This window comes from Apostichopus japonicus, chromosome 8, assembly GCF_037975245.1.
Source record: "Apostichopus japonicus isolate 1M-3 chromosome 8, ASM3797524v1, whole genome shotgun sequence".
Taxonomy (NCBI): Eukaryota; Metazoa; Echinodermata; class Holothuroidea; order Aspidochirotida; family Stichopodidae; genus Apostichopus; species Apostichopus japonicus.
The window spans coordinates 30,798,261-30,825,782 of NC_092568.1; the positions used below are offsets into that span (position 1 = coordinate 30,798,261).

General features: G+C 36.2%; 2 protein-coding genes across 9 annotated transcripts; one reads left to right on the plus strand and one right to left on the minus strand.

Annotated features, from left to right (window-relative positions):
* Positions 1 to 5,615: 5,615 nt before the first annotated feature.
* Positions 5,616 to 13,920, minus strand: LOC139971548 (uncharacterized). Of its 8 annotated transcripts, none has more exons than XM_071978120.1 (6): positions 13,793 to 13,920; positions 10,433 to 10,603; positions 9,277 to 9,337; positions 8,849 to 8,952; positions 7,819 to 7,951; positions 5,616 to 7,454 (listed from the first exon to the last, which is right to left on the minus strand). In XM_071978120.1, exons 2-5 carry the CDS (start codon positions 10,592 to 10,594, stop codon positions 7,829 to 7,831), a joined length of 450 nt encoding a protein of 149 aa, XP_071834221.1. In that variant the 5' UTR covers positions 10,595 to 10,603; positions 13,793 to 13,920; the 3' UTR covers positions 5,616 to 7,454; positions 7,819 to 7,828. The 8 variants fall into 8 exon arrangements, with proteins under 8 accessions (XP_071834221.1, XP_071834217.1, XP_071834219.1 ...); XM_071978116.1 differs by having other exon boundaries at positions 13,634 to 13,871; XM_071978118.1 differs by having other exon boundaries at positions 13,595 to 13,871.
* A 94-nt stretch (positions 13,921 to 14,014) lies between these two features.
* LOC139971547 (actin-related protein 2-A) lies at positions 14,015 to 27,071 on the plus strand. Its single transcript, XM_071978114.1, has 9 exons — positions 14,015 to 14,174; positions 15,167 to 15,277; positions 18,653 to 18,868; positions 19,566 to 19,638; positions 20,163 to 20,299; positions 21,249 to 21,334; positions 21,938 to 22,001; positions 23,664 to 23,942; positions 25,075 to 27,071. Exons 1-9 carry the CDS (start codon positions 14,127 to 14,129, stop codon positions 25,240 to 25,242), a joined length of 1,182 nt encoding a protein of 393 aa, XP_071834215.1. The 5' UTR covers positions 14,015 to 14,126; the 3' UTR covers positions 25,243 to 27,071.
* Positions 27,072 to 27,522: the final 451 nt, after the last annotated feature.

Here is a 27,522-nt window from a genome sequence, read left to right on the forward strand (position 1 = left end):
GGTATTTCCTGTACTTCCACATTGTTTTGTATTATTATTGTTATTATTGTTATAATTTATTCCTGAAGAGGTTTCTTTATTGAAATATATTTTGATGTGTACCTTATGTGAAGATTTCACTTCTAACATAGTTGTACATCCTTGCAGAGACTACTCACATGGATGAATGTTTAAACAGATGCACTATTTCATTGAAATATTAGACACATTAATGTTCTCAACATCAGTACCAGTATTTGCTTTTGTCTCAACTTAGAAGAAGCCCAAGAAGAGATTCTTACAAAAGAGGGTTATAATTAAACCATTCAAACAGATTGTTAACAGAAAAATGGTGAATTTAGAATTTAGATAGCAGATATTTTCATTCCTTCCTGTTAATCTGTGTGTGTTTCTATCATTAAGTCACATGCCTGTATGTAATATTAAGTTTCATTTCTCAGCGTTATGCAGGGTGAATTTGTTTGTGTTGAGCAGATTGCATTTCTCAGTGTTGGGCAGACTGCATTTCGCAGTGATATGCAGACTGCATTAGTGTTGGGCAGACTGCATTTCTCAATGTTGGGCAGGCTGCATGTTCTCAGTGTTATGCAGACTATTTCTCAGTGTTGGGCAGGCTGCATGTTCTCAGTGTTATGCAGACTATTTCTCAGTGTTGGGCAGCTTGCAGTTCTCAGTGTTGGGCAGCTTGCATTTCTCAGTGTTGGGCAGACTGCATTTCTCAGTGTTGGGCAGACTGCATTTCTCAATGTTGGGCAGACTTCATTCTCAGTGTTATACAGACTGCATTAGTGTTGTGCAGACTGCATTCCTCATTGTTGGGCAGACTGTATTTCTCAGTGTTGGGCAGACTGCATTTCTCAGTGTTGGGCAGACTGCATTTCTCAATGTTATACAGACTGCATTAGTGCTGGTCAGACTGCATTTCTCAATGTTGGTCAGACTGCATTTATCAATGTTGGGCAGGCTGCATTTCTGAGTGTTATGCAGACTGTATTTCTCAGTGTTGGGCAGACTGCATTTATCAATGTTGGACAGACTGCATTTCTGAGTGTTATGCAGACTGTATTTCTCAGTGTTGGGCAGACTGCATTTTCAGTGTTGGGCAGGCTGCTTTTCTCAGTGTTGGGCAGACTGCATTTCTAAGTGTTGGGGAGACTGCATTTCTCAATGATGGGCAGACTGCATTTCTCAGTGTTGGGCAGATTGCATTTCTCAATGTTGGGGAGACTGCATTTCTCAATGTTGGACAGACTGCATTTCTGAGTGTTATGCAGACTGCATTTCTGAGTGTTAGGCAGACTGCATTTCTCAATGTTGGGCGGACTGCATTTCTCAATGTTGGGGAGACTGCATTTCTCAGTGTTGGGCAGGCTGCATTTCTCAAGTTGGGCAATATGCAGAGTGATACTCAATACATTCAATAAGTCAAGCCAAGAATTTCACAATTTTAGCCACATGCTAAGACATGCAAGTGTTTAAGAGATCTCCCGGCTAAAAACGAGTTGCCACTGACATTTTCCTTAATGACAGCACAAACCCATTACTGAGCAGGCATATAATAGCAGCTCAGTAATATCTGATGATGATAATGAGCAGTGATAGGTGTTATGTTAGGTACGTAAATCACTAGCAGGAAAATGTAAGTGCCTTTATTGTTTCTATTGGCAAACAAGGAAATTCGCAGGCATTTAGCCAGGACAAACTAGCCTGAATGTAGAAGCCTGTAAGTTATTAAAAGGAAGACTTTGTTGCTGAGGACCTTGCTGGCTTAATATGCATACTAGCTACTGCATCGTAATGTATAGAAGAAGGAAATTGCTATACATAATTATTTGAGACTGACTTTACCAGACTTCTATTCTACTGGTAATTGCATAATAAAGGATTGTACAGTTGGAAATAGGTTTTTGGCTAATGAAAGAAGAACAATTTGCATGCAGTTCTCAGATTTGCATAATTTGAATTTTCAAGATATTGATAGTTGAAATTGTCAGTTTGTACCATACATACAGTGAAACATGAAACAAACAGGTGCCATGTCATAGCTGCATACAGTGAGCAACATGTTTTCTTGTTGCTTCATTTCATCACTGTAGGTGTTGTGAAGTTATCAATACCCTTATTAGTGAGGGTAATTGTATGTTAATGCATCCTCCTCATGCAATCATCCTCATTTTGAAGAATTATTGGATGTATATTTTAAAGCAAAAATATTCAACCAAATTTGTCAGTGTGCATCTATGACATCACATATTATTGCTTCAAGTTCACTTCTCTGATACATATATCTCTAAATCAGATGCATTGGAATGCAAATTTCACCAGGATGCCTGGAATATATGTCCCTCTATCAAATATTCACCTGGACTTCTTGTATAAAGACACTGTACATGACAATGTTTTGGAAATAGCTTTTCATCTACTTTTCAGAGTTACTTGCCTTGCATGTTAAAGTTTGAAGCTGGCTCGTTAATATGCTGACCTAGATAAATTTGTCTTGCCGTTCGTCTTCCCCGTTTTTTCCCTTTGTTTTCTTTTTTTTTTCAGCAAAACATTTTTGAACTGCATCCATTACATTGTCCATATGACTTGACTGGTTCCAATGTGTGGATTATATGTTCAAATCAGATATTTATTAGTAGAATATTTGATTTGAATGTCTTTTGGTTTTAAATTAGTTATAACCAAGGCACATGCATTGTTGTTACCCGAGAAAGAGGTATATAAGATAATAGTACTTAAAAAATGCAAACTAAGCTGCGATATCTTTATGTCAAATTTATTTATTTTAACAATGTGCATGCATAGTTTGCATATTGGAGATGTCTTGTGTGAACTCATTAAACATACTGTAGATATCTTGTATAGGTATGATCATAGCCTTGAAATAACTGTCAATTTCCTCCCTATTTTAACTTTGGTAAGATTTTATGGAGAGCATGATGGGATTTGCAGCAAGCTGATTTCTAAATGACAATTCTATATATTTTCTTGTTAAGAATTTGATATTTACAGAAATGTGACATCGGTAGTCCTATTTACATCACTGTTCCTGGAAGACTGTGTCAGGACTTTTTAGTCGGTGTTGCATTGCTTGAATCTGTTGAAATTTAAAATCAAACAATGCATGAATGTATTAGGTATGTCCACATCATCAAAGGAGAAAAATATTTTCCCCCCCCCCTCCCCCATTGCAGAAAAATTTCCCCTTTTGAATATCATAATTTTGCACTGTTCTGGTCAACAAGGCTATGTATCAATACACAGAGCAACCCGTGCCTACACCAACTGCCTCACAATTCTCATCCCTACTTTATTTCTGGTTACAGAGTGCATCCCATCCCTACTTTATTTCTGGTTACTAAGTGCATTGATAAGACTCACATGATTTTGTGGTAGAGGCAATGAGCATACTGTTTATGCATATCATATCATCTTATTATTATTATTATTATTATTAAGCCCAGTGTGCATGGATCTTGGTTGTCATGATGTGATATCCAAAGATGGATATAAACTTTTGAATTGCAGAAAAGCACTCTGATTCTTGTTTTGTTATTATTTCCATGTTCTTTAGACTATACTTAGAGATATATGTTACTGCAATAAATGGATATTCTGGTTGGGGAAGTATGACCTTCAACAGGAAGACCAAAAAAAACAGTGCTAGTTGAACAGCAAATATCTTTTTGCCATGTTTCAAATTTGTAGATGCTTTTTCAAGCTACATTAATAAAATTCATCATGTGATGCAGAAAACACACAACAAGCATTTGATAGTTAATTTCTACCACTTGCATATTCCTTTTAACTGGTTATCAAAATAAATTGCGGGATAATATTCCATCAAAAGGCATTTCGGTTGACCACCACTTCAACTTTTACTCTGTACATCTGAGCTTTGAAAATTACAGCACTTGCTGTATCCAGAAAGCAGCTGTTATTTGGTTTATAAGAGATAAACGAAAGTATCCGCTGACAATTTTGCAAGAAGCAGACTGAGGTTATTACTCTTTCCTCGATTAACCTTCATTGGGTGTAGAGCACTTACCCTTTGTAGTTTGATCAAAAACAAAATTGTTGTAAACAAAGCAAAACATAGAATTATGAGCAAGCACAATTTTAATTTAAAGGCATCCATATAACTAGTACACATGATAACTTCTTCATTTTAGGTCATATATAATATAAATGGTTATGTCTTAACATTATATTTCCTCTGTTATATCTAAAACAAAGGTTAAAATATTATAACCGGAAAGCAAACATTCCATGACACTGTAGATGGTGAGGAAAGGCAAGAATATAGAAATTTAATATTTTTCTAACGTGACTCAAAATTTACTTAAAAAATTCAATCAAAAATGGGTAATTAAAATGAAGATGCAATGAGTTGTCGAAACTGTCTGTTTTCTCTTTGGAATATTAATCCTTACTGTAAATATCAACCAAGGGTCAAAATATTATAACCAGAAAAACAAACATTCCATGACACTGTAGATGGTGAGGAAAGGCAAGAATATAGAAATTTAATATTTTTCTAACGTGACTCAAAATTTACTTAAAAAATTCAATCAAAAATGGGTAATTAAAATGAAGATGCAATGAGTTGTCAAAACTGTTCCTTTTTGGAATATTAATCCTTACTGTAAATATCAACAATGAAAGACATTGGCATAATACACAATGTATACACAATTACAAAATATCTTAACATGAATACAAATAATGCCATTTTTAAAAGCAGTTTGGTTACATATCACTACCCATCTTGGGAGCTGCTAAACTAAAGACAAATGTAAGTTTCATATCAAACCAAAACTACTTGACACTTTTAGAGCAAAATAAGATAATGAAAGTAAGGTGTAGCAAACAAAGTTTACCGGTATGCATTTTGAATGTGTTTAATATTATTACGAGAAGTGTCTGGGTCACAAAAAATGTTGAGGATCTAATCACAGCAAAATAATAATTACGTGGTGATTTAGTTTCACTTCGTGTAAACATCTTACAAGTGATATATTACTGTGATTGATTGCAATTTTGTCTTGAGTACAGAAAATCCTTCACAGATATAAAAAAAAAAACTTACTGAGCAAATTCAAACAGCTGCATTAATATGCCACTTTAATGTGAGATGAAAAATACGACATATATAGAACTCTGTATTGAGGTTAAAATATCATGACAATATTACCACTAACCAACTACTACAAGGAGAAATATACAATTCCTCAAAATGAAATGGAAAAAACGTAAGAGTTAAGACATGAAATCTAGAACCCTTTGATCAAACCGCAGCATAGACATGATTTTTACATTTTATATTTTAAAAGCTATGAATGTGGATAAATTAAGGTAAAGGAAACACAAACCAAACCATCATCTTTGTTCTATGCCCCTGGTATTCTGAATGGGGGTCGCAACCCTCTTGTCACCAAAATGTTTTGTCACCAAAATGTTTTGTCACCAAAGAGTAACCAAAATGTTTTGAGAGGTTGCCAAAAATTTGGAAGAAACATTTGTCACTGGATGACCATGGTGAAAATTGGGGTTGTCAAGGAATCCAGTTTGAATACCAAGGGTCTATGTTTTGTGAAAGACTTACCCAAACAACTAAGAAAAGTCATATTTTTTGAGATATCACACAGATTTAATCTTCCTTCACACAGAAGGCTGAAGAAATGTTCCAAGTCAAAACATGATACCATTACCATCAAGCCACATGTGCTTCAATATTTTTAAACTTTTCTTTAGTTTATGTAATGGAGATGGGTTTTGCAAATGCTAAATCTAAAATAACAGGATCTAATGAATTAGTTCCTTGAGAAGTTATAAAAAACAAAAAACAACGAGGAAGTAACATGTTCCAGATCCTGGTTGTTTCTTTGACATCAAAGATATTCTCTCAAACAGAGCAAAATATTAATTCCTTTGCTGTTTTTGGTTAGTTGTTCATCACAAAGACCACTGTCATATATTAAGCTAAAGGTGATGGTTTGGGATTGTGTCTCCTTTAATTGAAAACTAGTGACAGGACCAAACCATCACACTTACAAAACAACAACAAATATTCACAATGCAGAGGGCAAAAAAAGTTACTGCTGCAAGTTTTGCCCACTTCTACAGAGAGAAACTTGCTAAGATAGTTTTCAAACTCATGGAACAAGCCCGGTTTAGTACATTAAAATTCTTTTTTGTATGGTTACTGAGAAACTGAATTTGATTTGACAGTAATGCTTTTGGCCAGCTCCGAGGTTCTTTAAGGAAAATTAATGTGAATAAAAACTACCCATCCAAACTGGGTACCTCATATTTGGAAAAGTTATGTATGAAACAGGGGGTTTGATTGACTGGCGAGAATTCGGTGCTCTTCAGGATATCAACTATAAACTTTTGAACCGGGAAAAGAAAGCTTTAAATGCCTGTATTATATGTTGAGTTGGGATCTGACTAGGCCTTGTATTTGTACACAAATCAATAGCTATTAGGCTATCAATCTAGCAACAAGATTTATGGCGTTACAACTGCTAAGCTGCTCGTCATATGTGAGAATACTAATGGTTGATCCAAAATAAACAATTTTAGTATCCCATAATTAAATTTGATGATATGCTTTAGTTTGTTTCATTAGCATACCTTGTTCATCATCTTTTGGGTATGACCTTGGTGGACTTAAGAAATGCATTCAGTCTCCTCGTGCATTATTTTCGTTTTTATACTAACCACCAGATTGAGGCAAATTCGGTTCAAAATGCAGCTCAAGCATCCTGTCCTATTTACCTGCTATGAACCAGAATCCAACAGGTTGCTAATCTCTTGAGCCAAAGATGCCACAAATCTCTACATTTGGTTTTGAGAACATTTAGGCACCAATTTCCTATCCAGCTAAAATTATGCTGAATGGGTAGAAAGAAACCCAAATTGATTCACATCATAAAAGTGAAAACAGAATGGAAGATTTCCTCTTTAAAAGCAAAAGTTGGCATCTCTGAATCCTGAATCCCTTCTACTCACAAAATTAATGACCAGATCAGAAAAAATAAACCATCAAAATATGTTGATGAGATTTTACTTGTTGCCTTGGTTACCGACATTGGATCTTCTATTTTTACTCCTGTGACTTTTTGCCTTTTGATTTCTTTCTGGAACTTTCTTGGGCTGTTCTTGTCGTCTATTGGGTGGTTGGCATAACGGACGAGGAGAGTGCGAGCTTGGTACCACAGAAGACCCCCAGAAAGAGAGAGTAATGTGATGTTTTAACGCCGTCATTAATTATTAATCGAATCATTCTACCTATTAATTCCGATTTTAAATTACCACAAAATCTGAACAGAGAGGATTCTTGCTTTCCACACTGTGCCTTGCACTGCAGTTGTAACTGTGGTTTGTTGCATCACCTGTTGTTTTATTACTTCAATGTCTTTAAAGATGAAAGGGCAATCCAACTATACCTAGAGAAAGGAAAGCATGCGAAACATTATAAAGATAAAATTTGCGACTCTAGATTCTGTGGCTGATCTAACAGGATACAAGTTTTAAATTTTTACAGGACGACTTTAATGATACTTTTATGGTAAATTCACAAATCTCTTTGAAGTTTTGCACTTGCAAATACAGACTTTAAGAAAGAACAATCTTTGAAATAAAATTGTTTCTGCCTGACAAAAACAATATTTTCTCACCAAAAACATTGAAAGAAAGCAGACCTCAAAGTACCTATAGCAATCACTTAGTCAATAAATCAGAAAAGCTGGAAAAAAAAAGAAGAGGAACATAGCAATGGTCATAAAATGTTACAAAAACTTCAATACTCACATCTCCATGGTCAAAGTTCATCAGTTCTTTGTTTATGTTCAAACTGCATGTGCCCTACGATTGGATATTTTGCTTTATAGACACTTTCAAATATTTCATCAAGACTCTTCAGCTGTTTTTCAGTCAAACCTGTCTGTAACAAAAAACAGCAAAAAGTGAATACTAGAGCAGAAAACATGTAGAGGTAACAAAGGCCATTAGCATCTTATCCATGATGGTCTCTGCTACTTATTGTAATAAGTGATATCTGTTAAAAATAATAACTTACAGATTGATGGCTTTACTTATGCAGATGAAAAACACTGCCATTTTTTGACCAAGATGGCCTCTGTTGGTCTGACTTGACACAAACGTTTGTGGTTGAACTGGTTTACCACTTACAATGAAAAGAGAGAGAGGGAAACTTTACTGAAGAAAATAACAGAACAATTTTTAAACAAACTATCCGCCACAGCCTTTCAATGCAAAGGAAAGAATACCACACCTTGCACTAAATATACAATTGGTGAATGGTTGAGTGAGCAAGCCAAGGTTCCTAGATGTTCTGAGCAATTTTACACAGCTTCCTTGTCCACTCTCCCCCCCCCCCCCCCTATAGTTTTTATTAGGGAATACAACTTTATGTATTCTCTCTGTATCTCCTCTTAGATTACTATTGAAAGTAGCATTATGTACCAGTGAAATGTCCCGAATATTATATCTTAAATAAAGAAAAAAATTTAAACAATGTTTATATTCTGAAGATGGCTTTCATTCTTGTGTTGAAATGAAACAAAAATGTACATTGACGATGAGATGACACTACAGGAAAATGAATAAAATTAATGGTTAAAACAAATCACTAAAAGAAGAATAGCTGAGAAATATGACTGTGATTGAAAAGAAGAAGAATATTAGAAAAACAAAAAGAGTAGAAAAGAGTTTGATACTCTTGTCTAAATTGAATGATTAAGAATTGCTATACCAAGGGGTTTGTTTGGTTCTGTTTCTTTCTTGTGTACCTTTGATATTTAAACTTAATCCAACTTACCACATCATGTGTTAGATCTTTCTTTTCCAGGGACCATAGAGCCACAGCTCTTGTTGCATCCCTACCAACCAAGACATTATAGCCTTTTCCTTTTCCATAAAATTCTAGAAAAGAATAGAAAGTTCAAAAAGGTTAATAATATAAAAAACTTTTCCCATTTCCAAAAGCCTTCTGAAAATTGCTAAAGGTTGACAAAAGGAACTGCCTAAAGTTTCTGATCTTCCAATTTATTTTACAAACCTGGAGAAGTTTTTTTTTTATGACGTAGTTAAATGTCTCAATGAAGGAAACATAAAGGGAGGGTGGCAGTTAATGAATGTTGAATTTTAGCATGGTTAAACATAGTTTTCCGTTTCACATATATTTGAGGACAATGCTTACGAAACTTTAATTACAAAAAGAATGAATGAAATGTAGTAAAAACAAACCTTTTCCATCTGTGACATCAAATACAAGTCCTTTCACTGCCATGTAGATGGGTTTATCTGGCTGAAGGAAGAAAAATCAGTACACAAAGTTCACTATCTCAAAACATAACAATATCTAGAACAATTTTCTACATTTCATTGGTTTAACATCAATTGGACTGCACATTTTTATTTTTATTGATTCTCAAACTTTGGATTTCTTGCTACTTTCATAATACTTGAGATTTGTTGACAAGCAATTTTTTTCCTCGAAGAAAAGTGAAAGATTCCTATTCATTTCTGAAGTTGTAGAATAATGACATATTGGTTCCAGATTCCATGAGCCAATTTCAGCAATTGTTTTCTAATTTCTACATTCCAAAATAAAGTCAACTGCTTAAAATCTGACAGAAAGTTTCACAATAATTATTATTACTATTTTAGGAAACAACATTTCACTAGAACACTTAATAAGAAATTTTTCTCTCGTCTCTCTGCACAAAATATCACAAACCAAAATTTGAATACTGGAGTCTTAAAACAAAACCTTCCTACTGAATTTTAGAATTTTAATTCCTCTTGAATTATTGGCATCTTTCAGGGACAGCCAAACCAATATTTTAGTGTATCAGTTTGTGGAAATGGTTTGGCAGTACCACAAAAGGTTTAAATCTGATCAAGGATGACCCTCTGCAATCTCTTCTAATGGCATTCGGGAATTACAGTTGAGATGGGAAGGGTGGAAAGAGGTGAAGAGGAGGGGGATAAAGGTTGGGATGGGAAGGGTGGAAAGTGGTGAAGAGGAGGGGGATAAAGGTTGGGATGGGAAGGGTGGAAAGAGGTGAAGAGGAGGGGGATAAAGGTTGGGATGGGAAGGGTGGAAAGTGGTGAAGAGGAGGGGGATAAAGGTTGGGATGGGAAGGGTGGAAAGTGGTGAAGAGGAGGGGGATAAAGATTGGGATGGGAAGGGTGGAAAGAGGTGAAGAGGAGGGGGATAAAGGTTGGGATGGGAAGGGTGGAAAGTGGTGAAGAGGAGGGGGATAAAGGTTGGGATGGGAAGGGTGGAAAGAGGTGAAGAGGAAGGGGATAAAGGTTGGGATGGGACGGGTGGAAAGAGGTGAAGTGGAGGGGCATAAAACTTGAACAAACTTTCATCGACTGCAGCTATACCACTTACATCACTTCCATCATATTCTGCAATTTCATCAGTTGTAAATACTCTGAGTTCCTCTGCATTATCTTCATCTCCACGAACCGGATCAAAGATCAGTAACAGAACCAAAGGTGCAAGCAATATTGCACATCGTAGAGAGTACTTGTTCATCATGACAGTTATCATCTATTTCTACTGTTAGGTGATAGAAGCAGGAAACAAATTTACAGTTCAACATTTAACACTAGGCCCCATATCTAGGAAAACTTAAATGTTAAAGCATATAAAGTCAGCAAAAGTTTGTATGATATTAACTACATGTTTTATGCTTATGATACTTAGTTCTATGTCACATTTGATCCAAATGATCTTGAAAAGTTGCTATATCCAAGATGGAATTATGTATTCATAGGGATTGTGGATGTGCAACAATTTTCTTAACTTAACTGCTGATAAGATAGAGGTGATTGTTTTCGGTTGGTCTCAGGACAGATGTGATTTTAAGAATCTTTCAGCATGGATTGGTGATCATGTTATACATACCACTCCTGTGGTACGCCACCTTGGTGTTTGTTTGGATAAACTACCTTACTATGGATAAGCAAGTTAATTACATATGTAAGTCTAAAATGTATTGTATTAGACAAGTGGGTCACTATAGCAAACTCTTTACTAGCTGGCTCAACTTCTACCCAATTGGCTAGACTGCAAAAGATTCAGAACAGGGCTGCTCGCATTGTTCACAGAGCAGGTAGATATACTGCCATTACTCCAATATTGAAAAAGCTGTAAAAGACCTATAAATCTACACATAGATTATAAAATACTCATTTCGACCTTCTGTGCTATTAACTATGATACCCAAGTTTACTTATGTGATATCTTGCATCAACAAACTAAAACCAGGCAATTTAGATCACTATATCTTAAACGGCTTATTGTTTCTGTGTCTCGTTTGAAATGCATGCTGCCCCCCGTTTGTGGAACTCACTTCCACTTCCAGTACAGATCTTAGGTCTCTGGACTCACTTTGCACAGTTTAAACATCATCTCAAAACTCTTCTTTTTCACATTATGAGATGTTTTCTTTGCTTTCTTACTTTTCTTCACCTGTAAAGAACATTGAGCAACTGTTGTTGGCTTCTGCCAGTGACATAACCAGCTCAGTGGCAGCTCCCCCAGTCAAATATCTTGCCCCACCCCACTCCCCCCCCCAAATGACATTGGTAGGCCAATAAAATATTGGACGAAAATTAAAGGCTCAGTTAAACCAGTACGCAGTTGACCTTAAACTGTAATCCCACCACTATACCACTTTTTACATTTTAAGTTTATCCAAATCTAAATTTGATTTAGCAAATGAAAAAAATTTCTGAAAAAAATGAAGGTCATCAAATTATAAAGAAATACATTTTCTTTAAAGAAATTCATTTTCCTTAATACAGCTTATAATATCTGAATTCTTTTTATGTATTATTATGTCTGTGGTTTGTCCATGGTTTTATATATATATTTTTTTATTCTTTCTTATTATTGTTTTATTCTTCATCATGTAAAGCGCATATGAATATATATATTTTATAGTATTTGCGCTATATAAGGAACCAAAATAATAATAATTGGCTTTTGTTGACAAATTGTGAACGATACATTTATGCACTCTATAAAGTATTTGCACAGAGCACACAGGGTGATCAGCTAAGGGTACAGTGACGTTCTCCAAGCATGTAGCTCCCCCCCCCCCCCCATCCCCTACAGTATAAAAAAATGAGAGAAGGGAGAATTTGGATGTAGAGAGATCTTACACAAAGTTTCAGAAGTGTGAAGTTCCCATTTATGACTAAAAATACATTTCAAAGTCATACAGTAGCTGTATATTTTTCAAAGCCTTTTGTCCCTCACACTTTTGAAAAGCTATCTATGCCGGCAGCCTACATAGAGTCACCCTATGAAAAGGAATGCACACTACCAAATTGTAGGCTATGTATACAGGGGCAGAAATCACACAGATATCTTTTTTGGCCTGTATTAACTCGATTTGGCCAGCAAACTCTCTAAATTTGACCGGTTGTGTAACAGAAAAACTGGCAACCCTGCTGTAGGCTGTAAACTTCAAACTGGTATTACACTGTGACACCATACAATTATTTGTTCTGTATTAAGCCTACTGGCTACTGCCATAGTGCCACGGATTTGACTAGGCCACCCTAGAATTAGCTTCAATTTTGAATGATGCATTACCTACTTGGGTAGTTTCTACCCAATTCATCAATATTAAGCTAATCATATACAGTATTTTGAACATCTTAATACAAAATGTAGGCCGGTTGGATAAATTTTGAAAGCTCTGAAGCCTCTAAAGTCCACCATATCATGATATAGCTTCCAGAGGCTTTGCAAAGCGTTCTCATAAACAGGTCGATAATCCCCTTTAGATGAAATCCTGGCTCAGCTCTCGACTTTCTCTACAATAGGCCTAGCCTATATCAAGTTCCCTTCAACAATTTAGCAGATGGAATTCAGCAATAAACTGTTGAATTTGGGCATAGAAACATTCATAAGTAACGTTACTACATGGTTTCAAGTTCCCCGACTTGAAATCTTGCCCTGCCCCTGCTCCCCCCCCCCCCCACTGGTCCCCAACTCCCCTGATGAAAAAGTCTGGTTAAGCCACTGTATTCTGTGATTTAGGACTATAACTAGACTAATTATTAATTGTTATTGATAAGTGTGTGCAGCCTTTTTATAATTAATATAAAAATTTGTCTTGTAAGTTGCACCTGACAGCAAACTCCTACAAGTCTCCTGCAATATCTGAGACCGCATTATTTTCACAAATTAGTGTGGACCGTAGGTCAATCATGTGGGAATTTTATAAGCTAGGCTAAGCATAATACTGTTAGGTAAGGGCAATTTGTACGCACAAGTTCAACCGTACTGTAGGACTTACTTAGTACAGTAAAGCGTACTACTAGGGGCCTATGTAAATTACCCTCAGTTTTCAAATGTACAATACTTTCAAACACCAGGTCTTACTGAAAAGTTGCTGGCCTTTATATAGTGGCATACACCAGCTTCACTTACAAGTACTTTACAAGGAAATACAACCTATATGTCCTAAGTTGTTCCGTCTGACTCAGAACTACTGTACTGTACCAGCACGTTGAACCCGTTGCACGAACTCACTTGTTACTCTGTGTATAATGGTTTTAACTATCTAGGTACCTTGGAAAAGCAATTGGTTAGTTATCCCACTTTCCCAGCACCTTGTCCCAGATTAAGAAATGTTTAGCAAACTGAAGTGGGTGATACCCGTGAAGTAATTGTGTTTCATATTTAAACAAAATTTTATTCAAAATAAACTAAGCATTCTCGAAGAATTACAAGACTATTTATCTGTAATTATCTAATAATCTATACAAAATCCTTTTCTTGCGACCTCCAGTTCTCAGTGTCGGCAAGCGGTAGTTGACGTAGGAATACCCGGAAGTGTGTGTGTATCATAGAAATTTATATATATAGCCTAGTGTTAACGACCAATAACGGAAACATTGCAGCCTAGCAATATATGTATATATATTGTGTGTGTATGTGTCATAGAGGAGGTGCCGCTGTAGCTGCTGACAAACGTACGTATATACAACAAGCAGATTAGGCCAGAGACGTTTACTATCGAGGGGGGACAACATCCCATCCGAAATAACCTTCAAATTTCAGCATGGATAGCCAGGGAAGGAAAGTAGTTGTTTGTGATAATGGAACTGGGGTAAGAATTGTTCATTATTATTGTAGTTTGGTATTCACATTTTAAGATGATTGAAGAGATTTTTAAAGATATTTACAAGGAAGTAAATGATCGCTGCATAAGTGTACTTTCAGATAGTCAGATCATTCTGTAGCCACAATCAATATATTATAGAAACTTATTATCACTTTCTTCCGTAGGCCTAATTAGTATCAGATTACTTATTGTAATCTCATATTCTTTATGCTAAGTTGGTTTTATTCTGTCTTAGTAAATATTAGCAGAACCGGGCCAATGTAAAATACCGGATGTCAACGCCTATCTAGTAGTATAGTATAGGCCTACGTAGAATGTTTATTACTAACAGTAACACTGTAAGTGTAACAGACAATGTTACGCGTAGACATATAACTACCCTTCTTGATGTATACAGTATTTATATCATGACTTAAACTTTAAAGTCTCATTTATATAAGCTCAACTAACGTTTGCCAAAACAGTAACAGGTTTGGCCTCGACCTGTATATTATAACAATTGTAATAATGGATCCAAAATGTTTTCTGTGGTTATTCTAATTAGATTTAGCATAGCTGCATACTCTAGAATAAATGAACACAACAATATGCAACAGTTTGAGATCTTGGTACTTTTTACTGCTAGAAGTCAGTTACGTTGAGAAGTCCATTTGTAATGTTGCTTAGCTCTTCACCAGTTAGTTGTAGATGGGTTTAGTCCTAGTGTACAGTCACATATAGTGATTGAGTAAGTCTTTGAATTGGCAAAGTTTACTCTAATAAATTTCTCTTATTGCTACATAGGGCCTATCTATCTTTTGCAGTATGTTTACAATATACCTCTCTATATTATTTTGTCCCAAAAAATTTGAAACTTTTTGTGATTTTACTGAAAAGTAACCTTGCTAAAAAATGACACGCTCAAGATGACCTCAGTTGAGTTTCAAATAAACTTATCAGTGGGAAGTAAAATGTTTAAATTTCCTTTTCCTTCACAGTTTGTCAAATGTGGCTTTGCGGGATCTAACTTCCCTGCCCATATATTTCCGTCTCTGGTTGGGAGACCAATCATCAGGTCCACAACCAAAGTTGGCGATATAGAAGTGAAGGTAATTAGCAACCCTAATTAATCGATGTCATTTGTTTCTAATTTCTGTTGAACAACATTCTATAGTCCTTCTAATAATTGAAAAAAAAAATGTTAGTGATACAGGTAGTTTTGAGTTGCCCACAATTTGTGTAAACATTACTCTTTATGTACCATATAATTATGAGCATCACTCTTTTAATACCATATAAAAATAATAATATACTATGTTATGTTTACAGTATACCATTTTGTTATATTGTTTTCCGATGTGACAGAGCTACAGGTACCAATTATTAAAGTACAGTAAAAGTTGGCCTACAGTTGTTTTGGAGTAGAGAAGAAGAGATTGTTTAGTTCTTGATGATACCAGTACAGGTTTAGTGCTGTAAAAGTCATATCAGTAGCACATGTACCACACACAATGGAAGCATTATTTATATTCTGTTGGTGTTAAACATGCACACTTGCACAACACTGAAAAAGGGAGAGTTAATCTAGCAGCAAGAAACGTCATATTTTGTGTCGTGCTCAATTCCGAAATTCTTGAAGTATTTTGTGAGTAAATATAGATCTACTAGATATAGAATACTAGATTTAGATCTATTAAAAACAATCCTAATCAGGTTATTCCATTAGAGTTCCACAACACTGGACAGGCCTGGAAACGGATTGTGAATCTTCATCTCCTAATTTGAACTACAGCAGGTGTCATAGGAAGAAATTAAACATTTGAACATTCTTGAATGTCATATTTTTCAAGTTACAGCATTGCACACTTGGTGTTCTACGCTTAAATATTGACCTCTTCATTTCTTGAACATCTTTTAACAGCAAAGGGGCATTTATCTGTGAAAACCATCATTCTGTCTTCAGTTCTCTGTTTCTTTTTGTTTTCTCTATTATTTATTTATTTATTTGTTTAGTCTTGCTTCATATATTTGCTTTTTGTTTCTTTCCTGCAATTCTTATAACAGATGAACCAGGTAGGGAATCAAGCCTTGACACATACATCTTTTGGAGTTTTTCTTCTTGTTTTTTGTGCATTTCACCTGATGTTTTCCAGTTTTACCCTCAAATTCCTTCTTCCCTATTTTTAAAATCATGTATATCTATCTATACTGTATGTATACCTTCTCAATTATATGTATAGATATCAGTTTGTTCTTCCTCCACTTCTCCCCATACCCTTTCCCCTTCTCACCCCCCTATATACCACAACTTCACTCCTCCCTTCGTGTGAGTACTCACTGTCCCTGTGTTATGCCATCAAACTTGTTCCAAACTGTTTTTCATTTAATTCTTTTATGCTATTAATGAAAATAGTTTAAGAGCCCTTGTGTGCTCCATTTACATGGAAAAGTCTTCTATTACAGTGATACTATTTCCCATGTCAAAGATATTCCTCTTTACTGCTAGGATTATTTATCGGAGAACCTTTTCTTCCCTGTTTGTGAATCTGTGATGCTATATGTTTGCAAAATTGACAGTTTTTCTATATCCCTCCCTAAATTGCTCTACCAATTTTTATATATGTGAAAGTAGTAATCCATAAGCCCTTGCCAGTCTCTCCCACATTGGTGGTCACCTGATCGTTGAAAAATAACTGCCTAATTATTTGATTGATTATTTCGTGTTCACCTCCATGAGACATACTTTCAACAAGAATGCAAAAGGGTGCTGTTGAAATTACTTCTTAATTACTTTTGGTGTGGTTTGCATGATTTTTCTTGTTTTCTTCATTAAATGATCTTTCTCGCCTGTTTTGCCACCTTTCTTGGTAATATCATACAGTACTTCTAACTATATTCTATCACTTTCATCGTGTTTTTCCCTGTACTCTGTGTCCTTTGTAAGTTGCGACAAGTATTTTCTAAGCTGACCTGCAGTGCTCCTGAACCATCAAATCTGTGTGCCTCTTGCTTTTAACTTGCTATTTCTGTAATTCCCACATGTACGTAGAGTACCTCTCACCATACTAGCATAAATAGAGAAACAAACCCAACCATCATCCTTGTCTACTGTCATAGAAGCTTTTGTGATGAATGACACACCCAAAACAGTTTTGACAAATCTTCCACCATTTGGGATCAAGGAAGTACCGTACCGTAACCCTGGATTAAAAGTTGTGTATGGCTACCATTTTGCAAATGCGTGTCATAGTGATACTAGTATGTTCAATCTTTTACTTTCCTTTTTAATACTTGCAAGGTGAATTTAAACAGGAATGGTAACAAAACCAATGCCAGTCCTTGGGTCATTAATTTAGATTTCAACATTTGCAAACAGCAAATATCACTTAAAGAAATCCAAGCTTTTAGATTTTGCAAAACCCCTTACTATCACAGCAAATGAAAACAAAATTTGTCATAAATATGAAAATAATAAAAAGGTTACAAATAAGAGCATGTGGCCTGATGATGTCATACTCATATTAGACTTGTTCAAGTTGTGTCTATGAAGGAACTTTGACCCTGTGATATTTCCAAAGTGGAATATGATATTCTCAGCTGGCAAGGGGATTTGTTCATCACAAGTATCTTAGACAGACCAATATGATGATGGATTGGTTTACTTCTCCTTTAAAAATAAGATTTTATCATCATTCTTCAAGTCACTGATATACACTAAAGATTTGTGAACTGACTGATACAGACTGACAATGAAACAGGACAGTCTGGTAGTCATGGCAATGAGAGAGTGACTGTCCACTCATTTAAAGTCATCTGTTTTGATACAAGACTGTAAAACTGAAACAACTCCATACAGCAACTCTCACTTCACAACAGCTTTGCTGTAATTTTGACAATCCTCCACTGCTTTATACAAGTCGTACTTGTCCCCAATTCATGAGTATCTGCCAAAAGCTTGGTGATCTGAGCTGTTATTGGAAATATTCAGTCATATGGAGTTGTTAATCCTTTGTCAGGGTTAGTACCATGCTACAGGAGGGTGAAGGGTTCTTACAAGTGGCATATTGATTAAATCATTTTCTAACAGTTTGGATTAATTGATTACAGGTAGGGAGATCAGTAAGTTTCTAAACAGAGAAATTTAGAAACAATTCTAGGGATAATATGTACCATGAATTAAAGTATATAGTGTCAAGGATACAAGGAAGTCGCTGTGCATTTCATCAGAAGACATTGATCAGCAAAATGTCTTGTATGTTCAGTAATTTATTGCCCTAACAGCAAAATATTTACAGCAACTTTCGTTTCCTGAACTGATCTTTCAGAATATAGATACAGTAATTGACAGTACAGAAAAATATTTCCTTTGTGTTTCGTTTGGTCGTTTCCTTTTCTTCTTTGAAGTGTTACATTTAGTTCGTGCTACAAGAGTATTTGATTTGTTTCATGTTATCAGATATTTCTTTATCCACCCTTGTTTACAGGACCTGATGGTCGGTGATGAGGCCAGTCAGTTGCGGTCCATGTTGGAGGTGAACTACCCCATGGAAAATGGTATTGTCCGAAATTGGGACGATATGAGACATGTCTGGGATTACACTTTTAGCGAAAACAGACTGAATATTAATCCAAAGGAGAGTAAATTACTTCTTACTGAACCGCCAATGAATCCCAGGAAAAACAGAGAGAAAATGATTGAGGTTTGAATGATTTTACTACAACTATATGGGAGATAAGAATTTGTAGATCTATCAAATTTGAATGTACAATTTGTTGGGCTGTTTTTAAAGAGCTGTATTTTTCATTTGAATGTTTTGAATGTCGTGTTATTAATGGACTTCTTGTGGCATTTTGTTAGCATAGATAAGATCAAAGAATAATTGGTATAGTTGTTTTGCAGTGATGTCATCAGACAATAAAGTGGCCCAGTCAAATTATTAATTTCTGTCGCTTGCATACAGTATATGTCCAACCCTCAATAGCAGGAGTTCTTAATAGGTACCCCACGGGCCAACTTCAACCCACGAAAGATATCAATCTGTCCCACTGAAAGAAAAATAAGCCGACCCACAATCTTGGACTATTCAGGATTAGTCGGGAGCCGTCATCCCTACGGCGTTAGTCTTGAGGCCCCTGTTGGTACACCTGTAGGAAATTAATTGAGAATCCCTGCTCTGTAGTATAACAAAGAGCTGAATGGTTTGCTATTCAAAGCAAGAGAGTGGGTGGTCAGCAAGATTCAAACACCCATTGTACTACAGTATCAAACTAGTGTCATTTCTCACAATCTATATTTTACATCTTTTCCTCAGTCTCACCATAAACTGATCTACTGTGCCGTCGTACATAACTTCATCCTTAACTCTTATGTACGTTTTCTTCGCATATCTTTCCCAGGTCATGTTTGAGAACTACCAGTTTGATGGCCTTTACATTGCAATCCAGGCTGTACTTACACTTTATGCTCAAGGTAAGTGTATAAATGTAATTAAGTCAATCAATCTGTTGGCCTATGGTCAGCCAGCTCATTTTAATGGAAAGTTGGAGATGAAGTGAGACATTTGGATATGCATAAATCTTGACTAATGCTCGTCACATCCCCTCCTTCATCCTCCTTTCCACTGTCAGTTAAGAGGTCACCATTTTACCCCACTCTCATTCCTCCCCCCCCCCTCCTTCCCCGAGAATATATTACTACAATCCATGGTACTGTAGCTAGATGTTACCGTAGTAGTAGTATCTTTAACTTGCTTAATGATGACATCTTAGTTACTGACTTCCATGAAGTTGTCCAAACTCTAAGAAGTTCTGAAAGCTCCAACATTCCACGAGATGACATTTTAATCTGCAAGCTCTGATGGAAGCCTGTCGTCTTATAACTTTCTCTTGTACCTGTGTAGCGAGGTCTCAACCTTAACGGCAGCTCATCAGAAATGTGTTTTTTTTTTCTTAAATTGATATTGATTGCCAGTTTCTCTTCTTTGGTACTCACAGGTCTACTGACGGGTGTGGTGGTGGACTCCGGGGACGGGGTCACTCACATCTGTCCGGTATATGAAGGGTTCTCTCTTCCCCATCTCACTAGACGTCTAGATGTGGCAGGACGGGACATTACCAGATATCTTATCAAGGTACCAAAGATATACCAGACTTAACACTTCTAAACTCTCTGTTAAGTCTTTCATATTTCTATCAATGTCGGGACATTTCTCAAATATTACCGTACCCCGTTTCAAAGGCAAATTTTGTTTAATATGAAAGCATACTATGTTAGCCATTTGATATACAAGGAGTAGCAATCTTTGCAGGTAACAGAATCTCTTTCACTGAGATCACATATATTCCCACATGTTTTTAGTTTTTCTGACTATTTTTTGCAACCAGACTGTTTTGACTCCATGCTTAATGATGACTTTTATCCACAAAATATGATGATTAGTGAATGCAAATCAAAGTGCTGAAGGCATGAGTCTTTGTACAAAAGACATGAGTCAATCCATTGATTAGAGCAAAAATAGACGTGCAACTAATTCCTGTGAAAGGATTGATTTCTTTTATGTTTAATTGAGGGTCTCTGCCAAATTCTTAAAACTCTCTCTCTCTGGGCACACGAACATGAGAATAGTTAGATATTTACTTAACTTTGGTAGAAATTTCTCTAAATGAGTCCCAAATGAACAATACAGTAACAAATATTGCAAGTCGTTCGATTTGCAGGCTTTGTGAAGATACTTAAATATAGTACAAGGATATACTGCATGTGTGGGTGATGCCGGAAGTTGTGAAGCATTGGATGTAGTGTTACATACTGAAGAGTGTATTGAAGCATAATCACAGAGTGTCTCAGACTTGGGATATAATATTTGGAAAGTTACAACAAAACCAATGACCATTATTAATAATCATGCAACCTCTATGTACAGTCAGATTCTTTTTTTTTCATTTCCTGGCTTTAATGCACACACCCAAAATATCAGCTACTGATTTAGTTAATCAACAAATCTTTGTTGTCATGGAAACACCAAAAGCTGTGTACGTAACAACGTTGTGTTTTCTTCTTTCTTTTTTTCTTTCCGTCAGCTTCTCCTCCTCCGTGGTTACGCATTTAATCAATCCGCTGATTTTGAGACCGTTCGTGTGATGAAAGAGAAACTGTGTTATGTTGGGTAAGTCCTAAATATGTGGACGTGAAGAGTCAGTGACTTTCTTAGGCTCATACAGGACAATTTTTCCGTTTAACATTGCCTCAGTGTCTTGGTTAAATCTGTCATGGACTGGTTGTTGAGGAAGTGCCTATCGAGAGAAAAGTCTAGGGACCACAGTACAGTATATAAAGAAACTGTACCAATATCAATCCCTAAGACTCGAAACTCTGTGGTTTCATTTAAAAACACAGCCTCTGAAGAAGATCATGCTAGGATCGAAACGTCAGGCCCTCTTACTTTTACACATGGTTTTATTTCAGGATGGGAACAACCCGGTACATAGCGATACACCACAACACAAATATGTAGAGTAATATTAAATACAGATCAACTTCGGTCATTAAAGAGATAAATACGCTGAAAAGGCAACCCATTCAGATACAAAACTTACATGATAATTTCATGACAAACATGGGCCTTTCCCAACCCACCCCCCTCCCACCCATTTTTTTTTGGCTATGTCTCTGAGCACTGGAAAAGTCAGTGCTTTACATGCACAGATTGATTTACCCTGGAGGAAGGAAATAATGAAGTATTTTGTTTTAATCTGTTGAACCTTTTCAGATACGATATTGTAAGGGAACAGCAGTTAGCCACAGAGACGACCACATTGGTTGAGAATTACACAGTGAGTATCCCTATCATTGGTATGACAACTGTAAGGCACCAATCATCGTTAAAGGTGCAGTTTGGACCTGTTTGAGTTTCCCGGTTACACTGTACATCGATATCAAATGTGCTTAGTGAAAGTCACCAGGAGAAGGGGAACATGTTCATGTTGTAGTGGGTAACCTTTGTAAAATTAACATACAAAGATCAGCTTAGTTGGTTCTATGCATGCAGGGACAGCAAATAGGTTACAGATTGGAAACCCCTTATGTACCAAAGAACTGTTATGTGAAATATGAATATTAATAAGTTAATTTGGCATATTCAATCTAAAGTGACTCATTGAACAACAACAATGACTTCATGGTGATAACAACTATAACAATAGCATCAAAAGCAGCAATGTTGTGCCAGAATGCCAAGCTGATATACCTATGATATAAAAACAACCAGATGGCTTTTCTGACCAACAATATCGTAGTTTCCAGCCTGTTCATCGTTTGCTAATGAAAATTGTGTTGCAAGACACTGTCACGTCTTTTATAAGAGGGGAATAACTTTTTCTATGTCCCGTAGCAAATCGCTAAGCAAGATGGGCAAATTGCAACACAGGTTCAATTATATAGCAGTTTTTTGTTCACAGATGCAAGATTGTTTCAGTAATTTCATAAACCTAAAAGATTGCTACAAGGAATTTGAAAACTACACTTTCCCCTGATAAGTCTACCTGACATTTGATGATGCTCTGATATAGAGAGCTGATTCTGTATCAGTCATGTTCCACCCATTCAGTAGTAGTAGGTGGTCATATAAGGTTTACATCTAGATGTTGTAGATGATTTTTCTACGAGTGCACCATAATTTGACCAGCTTACGAGCCATAGTTTTTAACCCTGATAACAGTCATACATCTTTGTAAGATGTAATCTTTGTTTATATTTCTTAACATACATAATTAAATCTGCTTAAAGTTTATACTCTAAATGTAAAACAAAACTGCATAATTACAACTATATGCTACAGCTGACAGTATTGTTAGTTACCATAGCAACCAGACTCCTTGCTTGATGATGACTTTATCCACAAAAGATGATGATCCGTGAATACAAATCATTATCCCTCTATGAAGTGCTGAAGGCAAGATGTTCGTCTATCCAATGCAATGAGCGAAAATTGGAAAATGCTATGACTTTACTTTGTGAGTTTTAATCCTTAGAACTGTGCAAGTGATATATGATGTCCGTCTAGGAATTTATGAAATGAAAAGTTCAAATGTTTGCAAACCCAATGTTTGTGAAAACTTCCATAGGGATAGTTGAATAATTTGTTACATATCCCGGTAGGAGCGATAGTATTAATAGTTTAAGATGCTAAGCAACCATTTCTGTTTGTGGAGAGTGCAACAATAGGTTGTTGACAACCCTCCCAGTACAGTTTGAAGTTGATTATGATTGCTTGCGAAATGGAGAATATCAGTAACTGTAGTAAGACATATTGTTCGGATCTACTCCTGGATGTCAGACTCAATTCTGCTCCAGTTTTGCCAGGACTTCACCCCACCGTTGATCATATGCTATATCTCATTACCTTATCGAGTAAGAGATTCACAAATTAATAATGTTCAAAGATAATGATGATGGTATCATTGGTTGATTTTGAACGTCATTTGTTTTCCCTTCAGCTACCCGATGGTCGTATCATCAAGGTAGGGGGTGAACGATTTGGCGCCCCAGAAGCACTCTTCCAGCCTCATCTCATCAATCTGGAGTGCCTGGGCATCTCTGAGTACCTTTTCAGTACCATCCAGGCTGCTGACATCGACACCAGGCCCGAGTTCTACAAACACATAGTTCTTTCAGGTGGTACCACCATGTTCCCAGGTTTTCCATCCAGATTAGAAAGGGAATTGAAACAGCTCTACCTGGAGAGGGTACTCAAAGGAGACACTACCAGACTCTCGGTGAGTAACCAGAATCTAGGTCAAGAGCGTAGTCGCTTGGCGTCATGAATCACGTTAGGTAGCTGTGCTGGAGACACTAAGATACCATGCATTGTTATGTTAAAAGATAACATTGTGCATGTTACTGTGAGGAAACTTCAATTTAAAGAACTAGCTATGTTTTGTCACCTGGCCTGTCTATAAAATACAAATTGGGCGCAAAGGTAACCTTAACACACTTGTCACATTATTGGTGTTCCACCTGGGTTAAGTTGAAAGCTATAAAACCACACAGGTATGTATGGATGTCGAGACCGACTTGCATTGACGATTATACCTCACATCCAGGAGCAGTCAACTATCATTTCGAAACATTTGGAAGTTTTACGATATGGAAGACCCTTTCTAAAAGAGCATAACCTTGGATTGGTTCTAAACACAAAACTGTGCTTTAATATGATCTGCTCAAAGTTTGAACCCTTAACCACTCAGATAGTTGGTTTCTTTGATGGCCATTGGCACTCAGCAACCCTGCTCATGCAGAAATTTGGGACGTAGCTCTTCAGACAGGCAAAACCAGAAATGGTCACTTGAAAAACAATGTTACAGTTTTTTAACTATTGCTTGCATACACAACCCCTCTATGATGCTAGGTCTCAGTGTATACAGTAACACTCTATTAAGTTGACCCTTAGAATACAGACTCCTTGCTTGATGATGACTTTATCCACAAAAGATGATGATCCGTGAATACAAATCATTATCCCTCTATGAAGTGCTGAAGGCAAGATGAGTCTAAGGTGTGAGAGGGCTGTGTCCTGAAAATGACCTTTCGCTCGTAGGTGGGAGGGGGCGCGTGGTGGGTGGGTTGTATCCATGGCTCGGTAGACACAGAGCTAGACTGCTGTAGAAAACATAATTTTTAGCGCTCATTGACCAAAACTGACAAGATTAATGATTAATTACTTAGTTCTCGTCACAAACTTTCTTTTATTGATGAGAATTTCAGTAAGTTTCCGTTTTAATTTAATTTTGCCTATTTTGTGTGTCACAGTGCTTGTTCATTATTTTCAATTATGATTATTATTATTATTTTTTTATGTTCTCTTTATATGTAAGTATCATGCTGTTTATCTCCATCTCAATCTTATAGAAATTCAAGCTACGAATTGAAGATCCACCTCGTCGTAAACACATGGTCTTCCTGGGCGGGGCAGTGCTCGCAGACATCATGAAGGACAAAGAATCATTCTGGATTTCAAGGGCAGAGTATCTAGAGAAGGGCCTCAAGTGCCTGGAAAAGTTAGGAATTAAAGTGTAGAGTATGGGGGTAGTCATGGACCTTTTTTACTTTATGGAGCAAGTACACCAAAGGTGCTCATTGTGGGCCACTACACATTGAGTAGTAATCTCAAGTCCAAGTGGTTGATAAGACCAACCAGGGTGGATTTATGTGTATTTTGCTTTCTTTCTGTAAAAAACGCACTCGGTTGATAAACATTATGATTTTGAATCTCTGTGGAAGGTCATTGACCAATAATAGAACACCCCCACATTCCATAGACTATAGTTGAAGCACGCTGATTTAGGTAAGGACTGAACCTTACTGGAAGGGTTGGAGGTGAATGAAGGCTTTTTAATGGAGAGAATCTGACCTTGGTTGTTGTTGACATTAAAAGGTGCAATCTGAGGTATACTTAGAGTATAAATTAGGGTCTATTAATAACCTCCCCCCCCCCCTGCACATCCCTTTGTGCAACATACCAATGGCTTTTGAATACTTACTTGTATACCCATCCATTAACTGTTAAATGGTATAATATACTAGAACGTACACATGTGAATTGTGCTTACTGATCACTAGTGAAAGAGGTAACTAAGGTTAACAGCAATATAATTGTATATATAGCCACAGATTTAGTTGATTAGATTGTATTATGCAGAGATAACTCAGAGATCTTCAAACCCTCACTGTATGAATTAATCTCAATAAATAACTCTTATTTGGGAAACATCTGAACATGAGTGAAACTTTTTCTTTATTATGGCTTAATAAAGAAAATAATGGAAAAGAAAACCTTGTCAGATATGCTGAAATTGCCACAAAGTTGAAAACCTTCAAACAACAAATAAAGGTCAAAATAGGAGCAAATTGTTTTTTTTTGACAATGTGGAATATATTGTTGCATTATATTCATAACTTTGTGAAGCACTTTGTGTCTGTTGATAAACATCAAGTGATACTTCCTATTGTGTTACAGTCCTTATAAAGTTATACTGAGGGCAGACTGGATGTTATGTTCTCCACATGGCATAATCAGTTGGTCATCAAAAGTTTTAGGTCAATGGTTAACAATTTTGTAATTTTTATGGACCAATGTACCATTTTCTTTGTCTTCAAGATGCCACAAGTTATATGACATTTGCAGTGGAAATCTTTTTTTTTCATATTTTTTTGGGGGGGAGCGCTCAATATTAAAAACACTTTGAAAGTTTGCTCCATTCTTTAAAATAAAGATTGCTCAAACATTTTCTTACCAGGTTTAAATTGATTTAACCAGGTCTCTTGTTCGGGGCATACCGTTGTAATTGTAATCTCTCTTAAAAGATGATAAGCTTTCTTGATTTAAACGTAGTTTGGTTCTGAATCATCGTAAGGAATGTCTGAGACAATCAAAAGTGCTTTAGAACTGCTCTGGAAATGCACTTAGTAGGGACATTTTTACAGTCTCTATAGATTTGACTGTTATGTAATTGGTAGTAGGGGGTAATAGGTACAGGAAAGTTTAGAAAGGCCTACTAACCAAACCATATCCCTTTATGGTTGTTTTTTTTTCTTCTTCTTCTTCTTTACCATCTCCAGAATCTACAAGGTATTGATAAAGAATGAGAAATATATTGTATAAATGAAGTCAGTGCTTATAGTGTACAGATTCGGGGTAGGTGGCACAAATAAGAAAGAAAAAAAAGATTTGGAGCACTTTATCTTTGGATGCCATTTTTGTTTTCTGCTCATTTTTATACCAAAATCATGTATAAGGCATGAAACGGATAGTTTCACCCTCTAATGGAAAGTTTAGTATTTTAAAGGAAAAATGTATTGTATTGTTAGACTTTTGCAAAACTATTAAATTTACTATTAAAATTCGACTTCATCTTGGTATTCATATTTATTGTCTCTTTATGTGAATTTTGGACCTCTCACCCTCCCCCAGCATCCACCCACTATAATAAGAGTTTCCCTTTGTATAAGCACATTGTATGGTATGAAGTTTATACCATGATATTGCAATTAACATCTTGCGTACATTTTCATGAGAAAGTCTACTGTCATACTAGAACACAGAACTAGTACACTAAACACAGGGCAGTCAGCGAGATTTCTCCAAGTTCCTTCTCCAGACGATTCCACTGAGACGGCCATTGACCTTTTGATCTTGACTGACCGATTGGTTTACCACATCTCCACCAAAAGCAATGGCATTCCGGAACATTTCAGCATTTTTGTATGTTACATATGTAATTATGTGTGCTGCATTCATGGCTATTATATCTGTGTGTTGCAATCTTGGCTATTACATATGTGTTCTGCCTTCTTGGC